Source organism: Mustela lutreola, chromosome 3, assembly GCF_030435805.1.
Source record: "Mustela lutreola isolate mMusLut2 chromosome 3, mMusLut2.pri, whole genome shotgun sequence".
Taxonomy (NCBI): Eukaryota; Metazoa; Chordata; class Mammalia; order Carnivora; family Mustelidae; genus Mustela; species Mustela lutreola.
The window spans coordinates 207,645,022-207,664,094 of record NC_081292.1 but is presented as its reverse complement, the minus strand read 5'-3'; the positions used below and the strand labels follow the sequence as shown (position 1 = coordinate 207,664,094).

The 19,073-nt window shown below is 32.6% G+C and overlaps 1 protein-coding gene across 3 annotated transcripts in view; it reads left to right on the top strand.

Annotated features, from left to right (window-relative positions):
• GLS (glutaminase) overlaps window positions 1-19,073 on the top strand; it is a 79,542-nt gene that overhangs the window by 10,788 nt on the left and 49,681 nt on the right. For all 3 annotated transcript variants that reach the window (XM_059168564.1, XM_059168565.1, XM_059168567.1), the window contains exons 2-6: window positions 4,296-4,392; window positions 4,754-4,875; window positions 9,366-9,495; window positions 10,252-10,331; window positions 12,838-13,001. In XM_059168564.1, coding sequence (XP_059024547.1) covers window positions 4,296-4,392; window positions 4,754-4,875; window positions 9,366-9,495; window positions 10,252-10,331; window positions 12,838-13,001 — 593 coding nt within the window. The remainder of the gene's footprint in view (window positions 1-4,295; window positions 4,393-4,753; window positions 4,876-9,365; window positions 9,496-10,251; window positions 10,332-12,837; window positions 13,002-19,073) is intronic.

Genomic DNA, 19,073 nt, shown 5'->3' with positions numbered 1-19,073 from the left:
TAGAGAAGTCAGATAACATAAAATGTTATTTAACAAAATAGGACAATATAGTTGATTTCAATTTTTTTCTTCTCATTTTGCTGTCCTTAGTAAAGGCTTGCTTTCATTTTCCTCCTTTCATTTGATACTAGAGTTTTTTAATTAATAAAATTTAAAACTGATGATGGAGAGTTTACAGTATTGTTTTTAATTATAAATTATATTTACTTGATTTCCCCCACCCATCAAGGCAAAATTGAATGCTTACTTTGTACTTGCCAATACTTTTCTTACCCTTCTGTCCTAGTACTTGCCCCATTGCTGTAGTCTTTGCTATTCTATAGAGCATCTTTACTTTATTCATCTTCATATCCCCAATGCTTAGCATACATAGGCTGTATTAGAGAAATACAAAACTTAGTGATGTGGCCAGTGCATGCTAAAAAGAGTATAGAATATCTGGTTAGGGAAAGCCCTCTCAAATGATTGAAAAGATCATTGATGCCTTAAAGGATTAGGAAAAGGAAGGTTATAAACAGAAGGCTTATATAGATAAAAAAAATTAAAGGCACAGTAGCAGGATTTATTTGCAGGTTGGTGAGTCTAATTAATTAAAATGATAAGTTTAGGAATAGATAGTACAAAGCCAAATATGGAGAACTGAATACCAGACTGAGGAGCTTAAATTGTCCTTTGGTATTGGTAACTGATTTGATTGATCAATAAACAAAGACAGTATCTCTTTTCATGTTGCAGAAATTCACCCTGAATTTAAACTCCATATTACATTTTGGAGAGGTAGTCTCATTTATTATTTATATAGATCTCTCTCAACACTGAAAATTAAGTATTTTCACAGCTCATAAGGAGAAATGGGCACTTTCATATATCTTAGGCTGTCACTGGTGTTCCTTGTAAACACCTAATGAATGTTTACCGTCATTGCTTTGGTGGTTCTATTTTCTTCCCTGGAAATCGCTTTCTGTTGCCATGTTTTCAACTCCTACCATCTTTCAAGTCCAGCTGAAATTCTGTGTCTTCTAAAAATGCTTTACGTTATTAGTCCACAGTGAAGTAATTTTTCAGAGTGGATCCCATAGTCTTACTAGAATTCCTCATGATGTGAGTCTTCTATTTTCAATTTAGACTGTAAGCAACAACTAACATCATGCTGTACATGTCATCGATGCCAGTTAAATACATGGTATTTTTCTTTTTCATCTTCTTAAGTAATGATTTTTATGTTCTAGTATTTTGTAAGGATACAAAGTAGAGGAAGGAATGGGTAGATAGATGAAGGCACAAAATGAGAGTGAAAGGATCTTGAGGGCAGACATTAGGAAGTAAGCGGAAATAGAAGGGAAAGAATAAAAAGGTATGAAACGGGATTTTTCTTTGGATTTACTGATCTTCTATGTATATCTTATTTTAGTTGTTGAGTGTCATAACTATTTTATATTTTTCCATAGGAAATCTGGATGGCTCACTCAGGTTCATCACTGGTGGCTAATGTGGTGATTTGAAAGTATCCTATAATCTGTTTTTTTTTGCCATTAAAACTTGAGAACGCCTGAAAGATTTTCTAGTTACTATATGCTTAAAACTTTAGCTTTTAGCTTTTGAATTTTTTTTTTAAGATTTTATTTATTTATTTGATAGAGACACAGCGAGAGAGGGAACAGAGCAGGGGAGCACCAGAGGGAGAAGGAGAAGCAAACTTCCCACCATGTAGGGAGCCCAATGTGGGGCTCCATCCCAGGACCCCAGGATCATGACCTGAGCCAAAGGCAGACGCTTAACAACTGAGCCACCCAGGCGCCCCTTAGCTTTTGAATTTTAATAGCAAAACACATTACTGCAAAATGTTGTCACAAAGTCGTATTAATTAAATTTGGAGAGAGAAAAGGGGGTAACATCAAGAAAGATCTTTGGAGTAATTTCTTGTCATTTATTTGTTTACCAGAGAGTTGATGCTAACTCATTCTCAAATCAGAGTGTGAACTTTTAAATGCTGAGATAGGTATCAATTTTGACCTATTTATTTTGTAAGCACATTTTTTAGAGATGACTTAAATCTTTTTATGGATAAAAATTAGTCTCATCCAAAAGCAAGTAAATATTTACCTTTTTTTGCTAGCTGTGACAATAATACGGTCATTTAAATTTTTTTGTGCTCTGTACCATAAGCTAAAGAAGTGAATATTTTATATCATTTGCTTAGCTTTTAAGCAAAGCAAATACCATTTACTAGTGTAAATATATAGAAAGCTTATTCTGCAGTTTTTTAAAGTGACAAACTATCACTATCTGAAGTTTATTTGACAAACCATTTTCTGTAAAAAATTGGTCTGTTATTTTCCACTGCTGTTTTGATGGCTAGCTCAGTTTTTCTTTAAATAATTAAGTCGTCAGTATTGTTGAATGCTGTTAATGGTTTTGGATCAGGGTAAGTCCTAGAAAAATTCCACTTTGTGAAAATAATAACTAGCTAGTAAGTTTGAGAGCCAGTATACTGTAGTAATGAATAATTTGGGCTCTGGATTTGGAGAAATGGGTTCTAAATCCATTTTTGCCACCGTGCAGTGTCTGAACTCCTGTTTCCCTGTCTCCTGTCTCCAGTATCTGAACTCCTGTTTCATTATATACATAGAAGTTTATAATTCCAGGATATGCCATTAAACTATGGTAATCCTCTTTATTTTTTAAAAGTTTGGCATGAAATTGATAAATTTTAAGGTTGATTTTAAAACCTAAAAGTTGGTCTAACAGCTTTGAAAGCCAGTTTAAATGATACTAATATCAACTTAATGTTTCTTTTAGGAGAAATTTGATATGTGTTTGTATAACTGTTCATCTTCTGTGAACCAAGTTTATATTCTGTTGTGTTTTAAGATGGAAATATATGGGCCACGAATAATAGGGAGGTAATTATATTAGGAAATATTAAGTACATATGGTCGTACTGAAGTATGGAACTATTAAATAATCTTTGGGCAATTCAGGAAGTATTTAGATACTAGAAAAGCTCTTTTTAACAGTATAGAAGCAATTGTGACAGTCTATTTTAACAGAAGTTATGTATACAGTTTCCCTGTGAAACTTGCCATTATACCTATGGCTAGTCCAGAGTTGTTCTCAATTAAGTTCTAAAATTAAGAAAATGAGTATTCTATATCCTTCCCTTTTCTTTAATTTTCTCTATTGCTTTCTTGAAATATAGATAAAGTCTTTTCCAGAATATTTTATACAGCATGCCATACATGTGTGTATTTTCTCTCTCACATTTTAATAGATGGGGAAGAGATCTGTTTTATCTTAGATCTATAATCCTTGCATCACTGTAATACAGTCATTGATGTTCAGAATATGGAAATGTGTTAATTATAGTTTCAGAGCTAAAAAAAGATTATAATTTCATTATAGTTTACTTGAAAGCTTTTTAGTGGATAGGAAAAAATTCCTTTCTTGTTTAAATGTTTGGTTAATTACAGCATCTTATACTAGTTTATTAGTTAATTAAGATTTTAATGTATTTTTTTATAGTAAAAAAATTGTATTCTAACAGTCTCCTTTGTGATTTGTGGCATTTTGTCTGCATACGTAAGCCTAGATCACTTTAGAAATATTAACTGTAATTACCATCTATTGAGTATTTACTCTCTGCCAGTCATCATTCTAAATGCATTGAATGTTTCCAGTCAACTGATCCTCACAATAAACAACCCTGTGAGGTAGGCACTATTATCTCGTCTCACATGAGGAAACTGAACCATGGAAAGGTTCTTTAATTTATCCAAGGTGATTCAGCTAGTAAGTATTAGAGCTAGGATTCAGAACTAGGACCTTTATTGTCCAGTATGTAATTGCTTTCTCCCCCAGGTTTTATAATCAGGTTAACATTTTAATAATATATAAATATAGTCATCATATTTTTAAAAAACAGAGCAAAGTATTGACTCTTACCCGAACATTTGCTGAGCTCTATAATTAGAGTTGGGTGTTGTATTAGGCTGTACTGGAGGGTATCACCGTAACAGATGACTAGGTATTAGTAGCACTAGAAATGGTAATCAAGATTTTAAAACCTGGGATTTAAAAAAATCTATATTCATTAATAAGTCATTTTCTACTTTTTCAGTTTGATTTCAGTAATAACTGGTTTGAGTTTGGTAAATTAGCATTTACCATGGCAGTAGTCTTGATGAGTAGATCAGCTTAGCTATAGTGTGATTCAGTGATTATTTAATAATGGATATACCTAAAATCCATTAAAATGTTTGCACAAGGATTAATTTTGTTTTCTTTTTTCCCTTTAGTAAAATAAAACAGGGTCTGTTACCTAGCTTGGAAGATTTGCTGTTCTATACAATTGCAGAAGGACAAGAGAAAATACCTGTTCATAAATTTATTACAGTAAGTTTTTATATTCTTCTGTGTTACACTTTTTAAAAATCAGTAATATTGAATCAATAATGCAGTAATATCGAATTGTAGTCTTAAAGCTCATTTGACATGTAGATCCTGACTGACACTGTTTCTCTTATTATGTCTTCAAATTTTCATCATGCTCATTTCAAGGTAATCAGTGAAAGAAAATGAAAGAAACAATGAGAAACTTGTCCAGGAAGTGGGTAATAGTGACACTAAAATGCCCATATACATATTCAGGTCCTGGGTAGAAATTTTTATATACAGGAATAAAAACTTGTAGTTGGAATAAGCATATACATTATTTGCACTATGTATTTACAAACTCTTATTTTTTTAAAAACAGGCACTCAAATCTACAGGATTGCGAACGTCTGATCCCAGGTTGAAAGAGTGTATGGATATGTTAAGATTAACTCTTCAAACAACATCAGATGGTGTCATGCTAGACAAAGATCTTTTTAAAAAGTAAAAAATTCTGCCAAACCTTTAATGGTGATTTGCTATGCTATATGGTGATTTTTCTTTTAAAACAAAACTGCATCTTTGAATGCCAGTGCTTCTTGTGTAACTGGAAAAAAGGGGGTATTTATAAATATCAGTTGTTTGACAAAGGTGGTGCGCATAAGGTTCTATGATGCACAGGGGTATGAGTAGACTTTCTTTGAAACTACTCTAAGGAAATGTAGGCATAGATGTTTCCAATTTATAGTATATGGAGATCGCATTTAGTTTGAACAGAGCACACTCTGGCTTGTCACAAACTGATCTCCAGTTCTTCTGCATGTCTTACAGGCTTTTTCAATATGGTCTCTTTGTTTCTTTCCTACAAGGTGATTTAGATGACATCATAAAATGAGAAGGCTTCAGACAGCATGTGTTCCTTAGATTTACGTATCTCCATTGTCTGCTTCTCTTTTCTCTTCAGACATATTGATACATGGGCTTTTGACTGCTTTTATTTCCCTGAAAATATTTAAAAACTAATGATACTTTAGAGATTAATACCTTGATTTGGTTGAATGAGCTTATTTTGATTTTCATGTATTTGCCTCTTTGTTTAGTATTTCTCTTCATTAATGTCTTCCTACTTGTCTGATTTCTTAATGGTTTAAAAGATAGCATGTTTATAATGGATCCCAAAGAGGTGAATGTTATTTTAAACTAATAAAAGTTAGGTAAAAACCAGTATAAAACTGTAAACACATTGGCTTTTTCTAGATGATAGGGTAAGTTGAGATACAAAGAATTCTAGCATCTGCCTTGAAAACTCATTTTTATGTATATATGTATTTTTGTTTAGTTTTATTTTCTTTTGGGGACTTGGTGATTTGTCCTAGATGTCTCTTGGAAATATCCTAGGTATTAAGTCATTTGAAGGTATTTGTTTAACTGAAGTCCTTCAGAGTTTCCTGGCATGCTGTGAAGCACTGCTGACAGTTTTGGATTCTTGTCTTTTTACCACAAGGTTCTTGATTCTGTTAACTCAGCTGACCTTATAAAGTATAAGTTTTAGGTTCATGTTAGAATTAGTGTTAAGATTTTTGAATCTTCGAAATATGTTTCTTTGTGGAGGGGAGGAAATAATTTGTTAGCTGTGCCTTTGCAATAAGGATTATTTTTAGTGTTCATGAACTCTCCGAGCAAAGTACTCTTGATTATGGTGCCTTCTGAACAGTTATTTTAGTGTACCTGAGAGTGAAATTGTCAAGAGGTAGTAGGTAGATCTGTTGATAATAGGTATAAGGAATTGCTTTGGAATTTTAAATGAAAGCAGTATTTTATACATTTTTAGTCTGTTTAAAATTTTTTGTGCTTTATAAACATGTTGCTATGTTTAAATATGAAATTAAAAGTAAACTAAGTATACTGATTATGAAGCCAGGAAGCATAGTCGTATTATTTTCTGTCTATAATTATATAAAAGAACAGCAATTACCATATTTTTAAATACTAATCCAGTTTCTTAAAAAAATTGATGATTGTAATATAGGCAGTTCCTAGCTTGACAAATGCTTGGTGTTTTATGTAAGCAGGCAGTGGATAAGTCTCCATGTATAGGCATAACGATTTCTCTTCTCATCTCTCAAATGAAGTAATTCAAACCTCTGACTATTAACCTTTTGAGGTCACCTAGAAAGGTGATTGCTCCAGAGAGGTTCTTTCTTTCTTTTCTTTTTTCTTTTTCGAAATAAGAAGTTTTCTAGTTTAATGTTACTTAACTAACTCTTCTCCATGCTGATGGGAAGGAGATATTACAGTGAATTCATTTTCTCAGGGAAATAATTTATAAAGGTGGATAGGTTTGGTTGAAGTCAGTGTGTTGATAATTTTACCAGAAAATATTGTTGGTTAATATATTTAGCCTTTGAGGGTAATCTGAGCAACAATGATTAAATAGGATTTTTTTTAAGGGAAAGTGAATTCTAAGCATACTATTTGGAGCATAATCTGTTTGAAAGTTGGAGACTGCCTGTACCCATCTAGATAATTAATTGTTTTTAATGCCAATAATCCTTTAAACTGATAGAAGTAGATAATTGTGTTGAAAACGAATGCCTTATTTATTTATGCATTTTTAACTATACAGATATTAGATCTATTTTTATGTGTGATCATGATTTTTTGGTCTTTTCAGTTTTAGAGGAAAATGAATTGTAGTCTTTGTATCTGTATATTGATTTTTTTTTTTTTTAAAACTTCATCTCCATTATGTTATTTTACTGATGAAAATTAGGAGATACTTTCTAAAACATGTGTGTTACAGTTGTTAATCATAAACATTTAAGAAGAAAGATGTTTATTCCCAGTTTACAGATGAGCAAGCCAAAGCATGAGAAAGCTGTGACTTGCTGAAAAGTCTGAGCCCTTCCTTCTCAGAATTCATTTTTATGTAGGACTTCTAATTTTCTAGCTCCATTCATGACGTGTATTCAAATAGCTCCCAATGAAAACATTTACTACATGTAATTTTCATCAGTTTGCAGTGAACACTTTCTTGTGTGGTAAGATTGTTTGTGTTTTGCACAGTAATTCACCAGTGAAGTCAGTTCCACACCTTTACTAGCACTTTCTGATAGAGGGAAAAACAATGACAAACCAGTTTCACTGACTATAGAGTTTTGTTAATTATAAAGCTTCCTTTTAAAAGTGCTGATTAATTTTAAATAGTTAAATAGTTAGTAGTAGGTTAATAATTTAAGTTTGCTTAGTAGTCCTTATATTTTTCCATGTATAACTTCTTGAAAAATTAGGATTTAAGTTTGATACAGATACAGTGCTTTAACATCAGGAATTGTCTTAACTTTTTCCTACTGAGAAATGTGTTCTTTAGTATAAATTTCTTACAACTCTCATATGTGCAAATTAAATTGCTGTTTAAAACATTAAATATTAAATCATTGGCATATTTAATTTTTAGATTAACTTTGAAATTATGAGAAAACAATTCATTGAATTATTGATATTGAAGTAAATATCTGTTAATCTCTGGGATGTCAATTATTTCTATGTCTATTAATAATTGAAATTAGGACTATAATTTTTTCATGTTGTCATTGGGGTACATCTTTGTCATTGGAAATAACCTATATTATTTTAAATCAGTATTTTAATTTTATACTGACCAAGTGAGTATAATCTCTGAATTTTTTATTAATAGTTAAAAGTGAAATCGGACTTTTAATTTTAATTTGATATTTCATTTGGAACAGTTGTAATTAAAATACTGAGATATAAAAACTAAAAAAGAAATACTGAGTGTCTAGTTCTTCGTTTCTGTTTTTATAGTTAAAGCAAATTATTTACTTGCAGGTAGTTTTTTTTATCTGTAAAGTAAGGAAATCCTCTTTATCAAAATGTTGATGTTCTCATGGTTGAACAGATGAAGAGTATTTGAAGCTTACTTTTTATGAAGAATGCTATTTTGGATGTTTTTTTTTCTCTTCCCAAAGAAGCTAATATAGTATCACATCATTTACCTGTGAGGAATCAAGTTATATAACTTCTTGTAGTTAGTGGCTTAACTTTCTCTTACCAAATTACTGAGACTCTTAAGAAGATGAGCTTAGAAGGTGGTTCACTGTAACCTACTAAAAAGCTCTTTAAGGTTACATTAGTATACTGATTTTCTGGCTTAAATCCTTTAGAACAAAGCAGAATATTGGTTCAAATCATTAGATTTCATGCTTTCCCATCCTCATGGTTTACCATATCTTTTTAAATAGTTTTTAACAATGAGACCTTTTGTTCCATAGTGTATTACATATCTTATAGTGAATAAACTAATGTGATTTCATATTTTTGGTGATTCATATAAGTAAACTTAATTACTGTACTACTTTATATATAATTTTATTTAAAATTATACATTATTGTTACAAGTATTTTATTCTAATCTGACTAAATAAAGTTGATTTTATCTCTATTTGTTAGCTTGGAAATACAGATTTTTCACACTAATTTAGAGAAAATATGTTAAGATATAAAAAGTTTAGTTTTTTTGTGAAATATTACTAATAATTATATAGGAACTAAGGATATATGTCTGTAGTTACTTAATGGATCAATAAACAGGCTCTCAACTGTGACATATTAAAGTCCAGTTTTTGTTAATGAAATGTCATGCTGAATGCCTCACCGTGGTGGGCTTAAGAAACTTGTCTTTAGATGCTCTTGATATTTAACCTGGTGGAACACTCTGGTTTTTAATCTTTGACACAATTTTTAGGCAATCTAATTTATTTCTTAAACTTGCTCAACAGCCTACAAGCAACTTCATGAAAGACTGCTTGAAGGAAAGAAAATAATATAGAAAGTATAATTTATAGATTTTAGTTTGTTATATAAAATGACAAATTTCTTAATTGTTTAAATATTCTCCTAATTAATATCGTTATTACCAACTACTAATATTTGAAAGGTACCCAGTAAGTTAATTTTTTTCTTACATTCCACAGATGTGTTCAGAGCAACATCGTTTTGTTGACACAAGCCTTTAGAAGAAAGTTTGTCATTCCTGACTTTATGTCTTTTACCTCTCACATTGATGAGTTATTTGAAAGTGCTAAAAAGCAGTCTGGAGGAAAGGTAAAATTTTTGATGTGAATATTTTCCTAAACCAGTCACTTAATTAAGCTCAAGTTGAGATATAGAAATTCAGGTTGTAGAGTTTTCGTGTGCTTTGCTAGTTTAAGTTTAAGTTTAAGTTTAAGCTTAAGTGAAGCTACTGGATTAAATCTTTTAAAATATTTTAAATATTCAATTTTGTTATTTGGGCTTCAGAGAAATCTTAAGTTTAAGAATTCTTTTTGATTTTCAGATGATGGAAATCGCTTTTAACTCTTTTAAAAAAAAGTAACTTTATTAAGAATTTCTGGAAATGTGATACCCTCAAACATTAAATTTGAAAAATTCTCTAAATAAAATACTAGGGGCTATTTTTTCTCTGTATTGAAAGTTTTTAGGTAATGAAACCCTGCTACCATGACTTTGATTAAAGAAGTTCTATTTCTTTACATTTAAGGAAAATCAAGTCTTAGTCTCTCTCTCTCTTTTTTTAGTTTCTCTTTTAGAATATGCTTTTCTCAATTCTCTAGGAATTGAGAATGCATTGGAAAACATGGGATGAGGGAGACTGAGAGAAGTCAGTTAGATCTTACTTGTAATCCTCAACTCTCTTCTGCCCTTGATTTTTATGAATATTATTACAAAAGATAAACCACAAAGCCACTGAGTACTATAAAATAACTCTTTATTCATGGAAGCTTAATTAAGATGAATTTTTTTGTAGAAGAAATATTATTTGCTTGTATTCTGTTCATTTTTTCCCAATATTTTGTATAGGTTGCAGATTATATTCCTCAGCTAGCCAAGTTCAGTCCTGATTTGTGGGGTGTGTCTGTGTGTACAGTAGATGGACAGAGGTGAGTTTATTTCAAATTCATGGAAACCAACTTTAAGCTTTGAATTTTACGTAACAGTGAGCACAAGGGAGACAGGATTATCTTCTGTGTTGGAAACTAGCCTAACATGACAGGAATTCAAGAAAGGAAATAAGTTTAGATTTTAATTTAATTTTTAAAAACTCAACTAAAATAGTCTTACACTAAATTTTATGAGGTATTTCATCTCATTCACAATTGTAGTCTTGTTATTTGAGTATTTATTTTTCAAGTACTTGCAATTACAGTTTTCTTAGGAAAAGCAGACTTGTCAAAACATGAAATTATTCACTAGTGAACTGACCACTAATAAAATTGGTTTCCATTTCTTAGTTTAACAGTAACAGCCTCTCACTGTCTTTGTTGCTCATGCTCCTGATATGAGTTATGTGCTAGTTAAGATGGTACAGTGTTATAGTCATCAGTTTCTGTCTGTCACTTGCAAGGTGAGAAGTCATGCGCAAACTCTCGAGGTCTCTTAAATCCATGAAAGCGATCTTTGGGAAGTGCTCATGCTGTAGGCAGAACCATTGACAAATGATATTCTAGCAGAATTATAAAAAGGATAATGATGTGAAGACACTTCAAAGAGAATGATTTGGTTTTAAAATCAATGAATTATGTGAGGCCCTTGAAAAGTTGATAAAATTCTGGAATATTTTTTCAAGAATGACTTTTCATTGTGCTGTGAGTAAGATACAAGTATTTCTTATCGTGTTATAATTTGGTTTTGTCAAGTCAGAAAAATTATGCCAGAAAATTCAATTTTTTTAATTAACATGAAGGGTTAGCTCAGAGTTACAATCTTTGTGTTCCTTTCGTTTTTAACTAAAGTGTTTGTTTTTAAATTAAAATGTAATTTACATAAAATAAGGTGTACATCTCCTAAGTGCATATAGCTTTATGAGTTTATATCAGTGATTAATTTTATCCTAAATTTTGTTAAAACTACAAGTTGTTTAGCCTTATAATTTTCAATCTTAAATACCTTCTTTCTAAGTTATCTTTTTATTTTTTTACCAACTATCTTCCTCAAGTATTTACAGTAAAAAGACATACGACTTAGCCCATTCATCATTAAGATATCTGAGGCCCCAAATTCCTCTAATACTGGCAGAGGTATAACAAATACCTAGGTCTCTTAACTTCTAGTTTGTTGTTCTCTCCATTATCACAGGCTTTTGTTCTCATTTGGGCCCATGAGATGTACTAAGCATTAATTGCGTATTGAATTAAATGTTGGGTGCTCTAAAAGGACACAAATACATGGGAAGACAGGGCTTTATTCTAGTACAGAGTGATACCTTGTTTTTGTATTTGGAGGAAATGGTTTATCATGCAATGGAAATTTTTATATTTGCAGGAAATGATTATAATGCAAGGTGTGCACGTGATTGTTCTCTTAAACATTCTCTGTGTGTGGAAATGATTCTTTTAGGTTAAGTGGACTTTGGACTAGAAACATATGTATTTTTAAATGAAAGGGAATAAGACAGGCTCTTGTCAGGTTTTAAGAATGATTCAATCAAGTTGAAGTTACAGTCTGAATTAGAAATTATTTCTAAACATGATAGGAAGAATATTATGTACTTTTACTCTCTATTCATATGTATTTATATTCCATAATATACTTGGAAGTAAGGTGGCTGGCCCCTGGTGTTTCTTTGCCTTTGATGTCTCCTCTAACCCGTTTTGCCCAGGGACGGTTATTAGTAGTGTCCAGTTTCACTGTGAATGAGTTTCACCCTGAATGAATGATTGACTGGTTTGTGTTGGGGCATAGTTCAGGGCACCTGGGATCCCAGTAAATAAAAGAAAGATCTCCGCCCTTACATTATAATAGAGTCAGTCAGTTTTTCCATTTTTATACCTATTTTATACCTCATTTACATCCCAGTTTGGAAACATATAAAGCTTTCTTTTTGTTCTATTGTTTGGGTACGTGGTAATAATAATGCCATTAATGCCAGCTCTAATACAGCTTACAAAGCTTGGTGCTGTTTATTTTAACGCGGCTGGAATTGTGAGTAGATATGGTTCACAGGCTAAGGTGTTTATGGACAAGGTCTCAGAGAATAGAGTGAGATTCAAACTGAGCCCTATTTAAAACTAACCACCACTATGTAGCCATGATTAAACCTATGAGTGAAGAAGTGGTGACTGATTTCTAAAAGGGTTAGTTCATTTTATATGCTTGAATACTGGTAGGAGTAAGGAGGACCAAACCCTTTTGGCCTCAGAGGAAAATTTTCACGTTACTTATTTATTATCTAATTCTGAACCATATTATTACCTGTGTACTTTTAAGCTTTTGCCCTTTTTTTGCAGTATTTAAAAAATTTATATTTATTCTTTAATATCCAAGTAAACTTGTGGTAAAATTATGGGAAAACCTTTATAATTTAAAATTAAAATGTAAAAATAACTCCAGTTATTCAAATATTTTTCCAGTTGATTTTAATTATTTTTTAAATCTACTTTTAAATAGGCATTCTATTGGAGATACCAAAGTTCCATTTTGTCTTCAGTCCTGTGTAAAACCTTTGAAATATGCCATTGCTGTTAATGATCTTGGAACAGAATATGTTCATCGATATGTCGGAAAAGAGCCAAGTGGATTAAGATTCAACAAACTGTTTTTAAATGAAGATGGTAAGAATAATATAAAAGTTCGAAAAAGAAATACCGCTTTTTCCTATTTAAATCTAAGAAGTTGGGATGCACGGGTGGTGAGTCGGTTGAGTGTCTGCATTCGGTTCAGGTCATGTGAGTGCCACATTGGGCTCCCCGTTTTTCCTTCTGCCTGCCACCTGCCCTGCTTGTGCGCTCTCTCTCTCTCTGACAAAGAAATAAATAAAATTTCAGAAAAAAAGAAGTTATTTTTTAATATTTTTGAAGAAAATTAAAAACATTTGTACTTTATTTCATTTCTCATTGAATTTCCGTTGAACCCATAGACATAGTTTGTTTAATCACCTACTTTTAAAAATGTATAAGTATTTTTTAGGACTAGAGAGAAGATGGGGCAGGGAGTAAGATTTTTGTTTCACTCCTAACCACATATAGGAGAGTATCTTGTAATAAAATCTCAGTGTCTGGGATTTGCTGTAAAATAATTCAGTGAGTATAGTTGGGAGTGCTGCGCATGAATTTTTACTGTATGTTGGTAATTATTGAGGCTAACTTAGATGCCTACATGGATGTTTATTCTATTCTTTCTACTTTTGTATTTCATATATATTTGGAAACTTCCAGCATAACAAGTTTTTATAGTGGCTGTGGTTATAATAATGAATATCTTTGCTTTTTCTTTTACATAACATTTAATATTTGAAAGAAACATGTTAAATAGTTGGAAAACTAACAAATCTTACCAATTAATAGGAATTTAAAAGCAAAGGGGGAGGAAAATGGGAGTACTTTTGATCTAATAGAGGTTTTATTTTATTTATTTATTTTTAAAGATTTTATTTAGTGAGAGAGAGAAGGAGAGCATGAGTGGGGGGAGAGGGAGAGGGAGAAGCTGACTCCCCACTGCACGGGGAGCCCCACATGGAACTCAGTCCCGGTACCTGAGATCTTGACCAGAACCAAAGGCAGATGTTTACCCAACTGAGCCTCCCAGGCACCCCTGATAGACCTTTTTTATGTTTGGTTGCTTGTGGTTTTCTGATAGAAGTTTTAATTCTAAACACCAATCTATATATTGGTTTCTATATTTCAGTCTTTCTGACATATACTGTGTTGCTCATTCGTGATGAGTGAAGATAGAATCAAAGAAAGAGTGAAGGAGTTTAATGGTTGCAATAATGGTTGTGACAAATACACTTTTGCAATTTTTGTTTGTGCTGGATAAAAATGAAATGTGCCTTATACTTGTTATTTTTTTTTAATGAAGTTATAAAAATGGTATTTTCTTGGGGTGCTTGGGTGTGCGTCACCCAGTAAAGCATCTGACTCTTGATTTCTGTTGAGGTCATGATCTCAAGGGCTTGGGATTGAGCCCATAGTGGGGCTCCGAGGTCAGCAGGGAGTCTGCTTGAGATTTCTCTCTGCTTGTCCTCTGCCCCTCTGCACTGTGATCTTTTTCTCTAAAATAAATAAAAGTTAAAAGAAAAAATATGATATTTTCTTGTGCATCTCTGTTTGTTTTGAGAGCAATTATATTTTCTTACTTAGTTTACCATAGTCTTTGTGTCCTGATGCTGCTGTTGATTTTATGGACATTATCATAAACCAACAATTTCAATAAGGTCATCATATGCGGAGGAACCTTATTTATTAAGTCCATTGACATCCAGATTTAATATGGGAATAACTAGTATTTTTGTTCTATCAAGATAGAGCATTTTATAGGAAAAATTAATATTTTTCCATGTAAGCCAAAATAGAATAACCTAGGTGGTTCCGGTGAATTGTGATTGGCTTTGAGAGAGGTATTTAAAGAATAGAAATGGGGGCACCTGGGTGGCTCAGTGGGTTAAAGCCTCTGCCTTTGGCTCAGGTCATGATCTCAGGGTCCTGGGATCGAGCCCCACATCAGGCTCTCTGCTCAGCAGGGAACCTGCTTCCTCCTCTCTCTCTTCCTGCCTCTGCCTACTTGTGATCTGTCAAATAAATAAATAAATATTTAAAAAACAAAAAAAAGAATAGAAATGAACAAATACAGGAATTCAAATGTGAAGAAATATTTGAAAAACAACAAAGTAATAAAATGGGCATGGAATAAATGAACATTACAAGTAATACTTTTTTTTGCTCTGTAGCTTTGAGTTTAGAAATTATAATTTACTGACACAGTAATCTATAAGAAGAAAATCATAAAAACTTAGGGATTTAGCACTGGTTTATAATTGAAATATGAAGTTTAACAAGAGGTTTTACCTTGATAGTCTTTGATTTTCTTCCAAGCCGGTCCAGGAGTCTCAGAAGTAATGGGAAAATGAAGGCCTCACTGTGCCGCTTCTGCATAGATTCTTTGCTCTAAAGTTTTGGTTTTAAACTAGCCCCAGATAAAAACAATCTGTCCATCTTCTTCATACCTAAAACTTCAAGGGTAGATTTATGATGAAACTATACACTTCATACATGTCTGTGCATCTAGCATTATAAAATTTTAAAAAATATGTGTGTTAATATTCTTCTAACTTTGTAAGATTGTGGTAAGTTAAGATTAATGTGAATATAATAAAAAAATACAGTACTCTTAACATCAGTAGTTATACAGTGTTCTTACAGCATAAAAACATTTTAGTCCTATAGTGGAGAGTTGGTCTGAGACTTTCTGTCAAGAAGTAGGTTACTTGATGGACATAATCACTTTTTTTTTTTTTTTTAATTCGACAGAGAGAGATCACAAGCAGGCAGAGAGGCAGGCAGAGAGAGAGAGAGGAGGAAGCAGGCTCCCCAACAAGGAGCCCGATGTGGGACTCGATCCAAGGACCCTGGATCATGACCTGAGCCGAAGGCAGATGCTTTAACCCTCTGAGCCACCCAGGCGCCCGAACATAATCACTTTTTGGAAACAGCTGTCACCTAGTGAAGTCTTTTTCTATCTTACAGTAGAAATTAGATTAATTAACAAATACTTACATAGCCTTCTTCCACTCTGTTAACAGCTTGTGCAGGGTAAATGGATGTTGGTTCTTTGAGTAACTTACGAGGCTAATACTAACGGATATGGCAGCAGTTAGACATCTATCTAATACGTGCAGACAAAATACAAACTGTTATCTTACAGGTGTGTAATTGACAGAAGCCAAAATATATATGTTGGTTTATATTGTGAAAGATTTGAGAAAGAAAAGTGTCGAACTAGTTTACATGAGGAAGACAGGACTGAATTTTATATAGGAAGAACAAAGTTTGGGTGGTTGGGTAAGTGGGCACTGCAGGATTAAACTTCATGTAGAATATACTTTAATTTTTATATTGCCCTTTAAAATTCTAGTATAATACTTAAAATGTAAATATTCGTATCAAACTGAAATGAATACATTTTAGTTCTTTAGTATGTACATTAGCAACCTTTGACTTAACCTCAGTAATGATCCACATCTCTTAAGGTTCGTATGCTTAGCAATTGGAGAACTTTTGCTAGTGTAATATAATGCATGTTTAGTCACTTTGGAGAATAAATACTTGCTAAAATTAAACAGTTTTGTGCATTCTAGTTAAAAGTGCTCCTAACTTTCGTATGTTGCCCTTGTCCATTTTGTCATTATACCAAGCTAATTTTTGTCATTACTTCAGATGGTAGATTTTATTAATTAGCTTAACCTTTCAATTCTCCCCTCCTACCTAGAGTGGAGCAGGAAGCAAGTAGATTTTATAGTCATGGGTTTTAGACTGAGGTTTTAGACTGCAATAAAGCTGGTGTTATATTATAGTATCTGGTATATTTCCAAACATTGAGGTGTCTGGCTTTTGAGCCAAAGGCAGAGAGAGCAGTTGCTTACATCTGAAAATTGCAGCGTCATGCCATGAAATGGTTTAATGTTCTTTGAAAGGTCATCTTAAATGTAGCTGATGTGATATTTGCAGAATATTTATAATTTAGATAATATTAAATGCACACATTTATGTGTTACCATTGGAATATACACATTAGCTGCCTCCTAAAGGCTCTAGAGCCTGAACATGATAATATCAAGACCATGAAAGGGCAGACACAGAAACAGCTACACAAACATAAATATAAACTAATGTAGCACAGGCTGATCTCTGTATTGTTTTCTGTCTGTATCTTTTTTTTTTTTTTCCAGGTGAATAATACTGGAAATTTTTTGTTTCTTGGCTCCCTCTTGCCACGTAGTACTTTTCTTTGACAGTAGTTGCTCTCATTTTGTGTGACCTAGAGAAGGCAGACTTTTCTTAGTGGGATTTGGGATAGGTGAACTCTTGATTGTAAGTACTCTGATATTATACTAAATTTTAACATTTGGAGCCAATCATCATCATGAGTAACCCAAAATGTACAGTGTTTAAACCATAGCTGCTAAATCACACTGTTGATCTTACATTGAGGGTAAACTGGTAAACTGTCAATCACCTAATATTCTGTCTGTATTTGTTTAAAATAAAAAAAATTTAACGGTGTTACTGGGAGATACTTCTCATGCCATATAATTCACCCATTTAGAGTGTAGAGTTCAGTGGCTTTTAGTGTATTAATAGGGTTGTACAGCCATTACCACAATCCATTCTGGGACACTTTTGCCCAAAATGATACCCTGTACCTATTAGCAGTGAGCATCCATTTCTCTCCCGCCCCTGGCAACTAGTAATCTATTTTCTGTCTCTATAGATTAGCTTGCTCGGGGGTGCCTGGGTGGCTCTGTCATGACTTTTTCTGCTCAGGTCATGATCGTGATCGCAGGGTCTGAGATCCAGTCCGGTGTGCTTAAGATTCTTTCTCTCCCTCCCAACCCCCGGCTTGCTGACTCACTCTCTTAAAGAAAAAGATGATTTGCCTGTTCTGGATATTTTATATAAATGGAATCATATGATATTTGGTCTTTTATGACTGGCCTGTTGTACTTAGTGTATTAAAGTGCTCTCGTGGTAGATTGCATCTGTACTTTGCTTTTTAAAAAAATGCATTGAAGAGCGTATGTGCTATGGTGAGTGCTGAGAAGTGTGTGAGCCTGACGATTCACAAACTGTACCCCTGGGGCAAATAATACATTTTATGTTAATAAAATAATAACAAAATAATAATAAAAAACAAAAAAACCCGATACTCTCCTATTTATGATTTATAAAACAAGACAATGATTAATAGAATTAGAAAAAAATTGTTGAATAACATTGCATTGTATGGGTAATAATACCACAATAAAAATAATCACATTGTGTTTAGACATTCATCAGTTGACAGGACATTTAAATTGTTTTTCGCCTTTTGACTATTACATATAATGCTGCTGTGAGCATTGGTTTGCAAATTTTCATGTGCATGTATTTATTTATTTTCTATTTTTCGGTTATATACCTGGGAATGGAATTGCTTAGTCATATGGAAACTGTTTAATTCTTGAAGAACTGCCAGGCTGTTCTCCAGAGCTCAGAGTTATTTAGTTATAGATTACTTTTACAGAAGGCAACTTGCTTAAAATTTAAGAAGAATAATAATTATGTAGTTAGTGAATTCTGTTGAATTATCAAGTTAGATATGAATTTGTTCCCCCCAAAACAAATCACTACCACAGATAGATAAATTAGGAATTGTGCTTTCAGATAAATGTTGTCAATATCCTCAGGCATTAATATTTGGCATTTGTGCCATGCCATGAATGACAGGGTAATCAGTTGAGGCTTGAAATTCTATTTGTTCTAAGAATTAAAAGAGATAGGATTTTGGATGAACTTAAATTTTAAGTATTTTTAAGATAAATACATCTTTATTGTCAGGAAATATAGAAAAGTAGAGAATATCATTTAAATCTCATATAATATTTTTATCATAGGTATATCCCTTTATAGTGTTTGTGTTTTCTTTTTCTGCATATGTATATGAGTATTCATAAAAACAAAAATAAAGCAATTTTTTAAAAAGATTTTATTTATTTGATGGCAAGAGCACAGGTAAGCAGGCGGTAGACAGAAAAAGAAGGTGAAGCAGCCCAGCAGAGAGCCCAGTGCGAGGCTAAATCCCTGACCCCAGGATCGTGACCTGAGCCGAGGGCAGATGCTTAACCAACTGAGCCACCCCGGTGTCCCCCA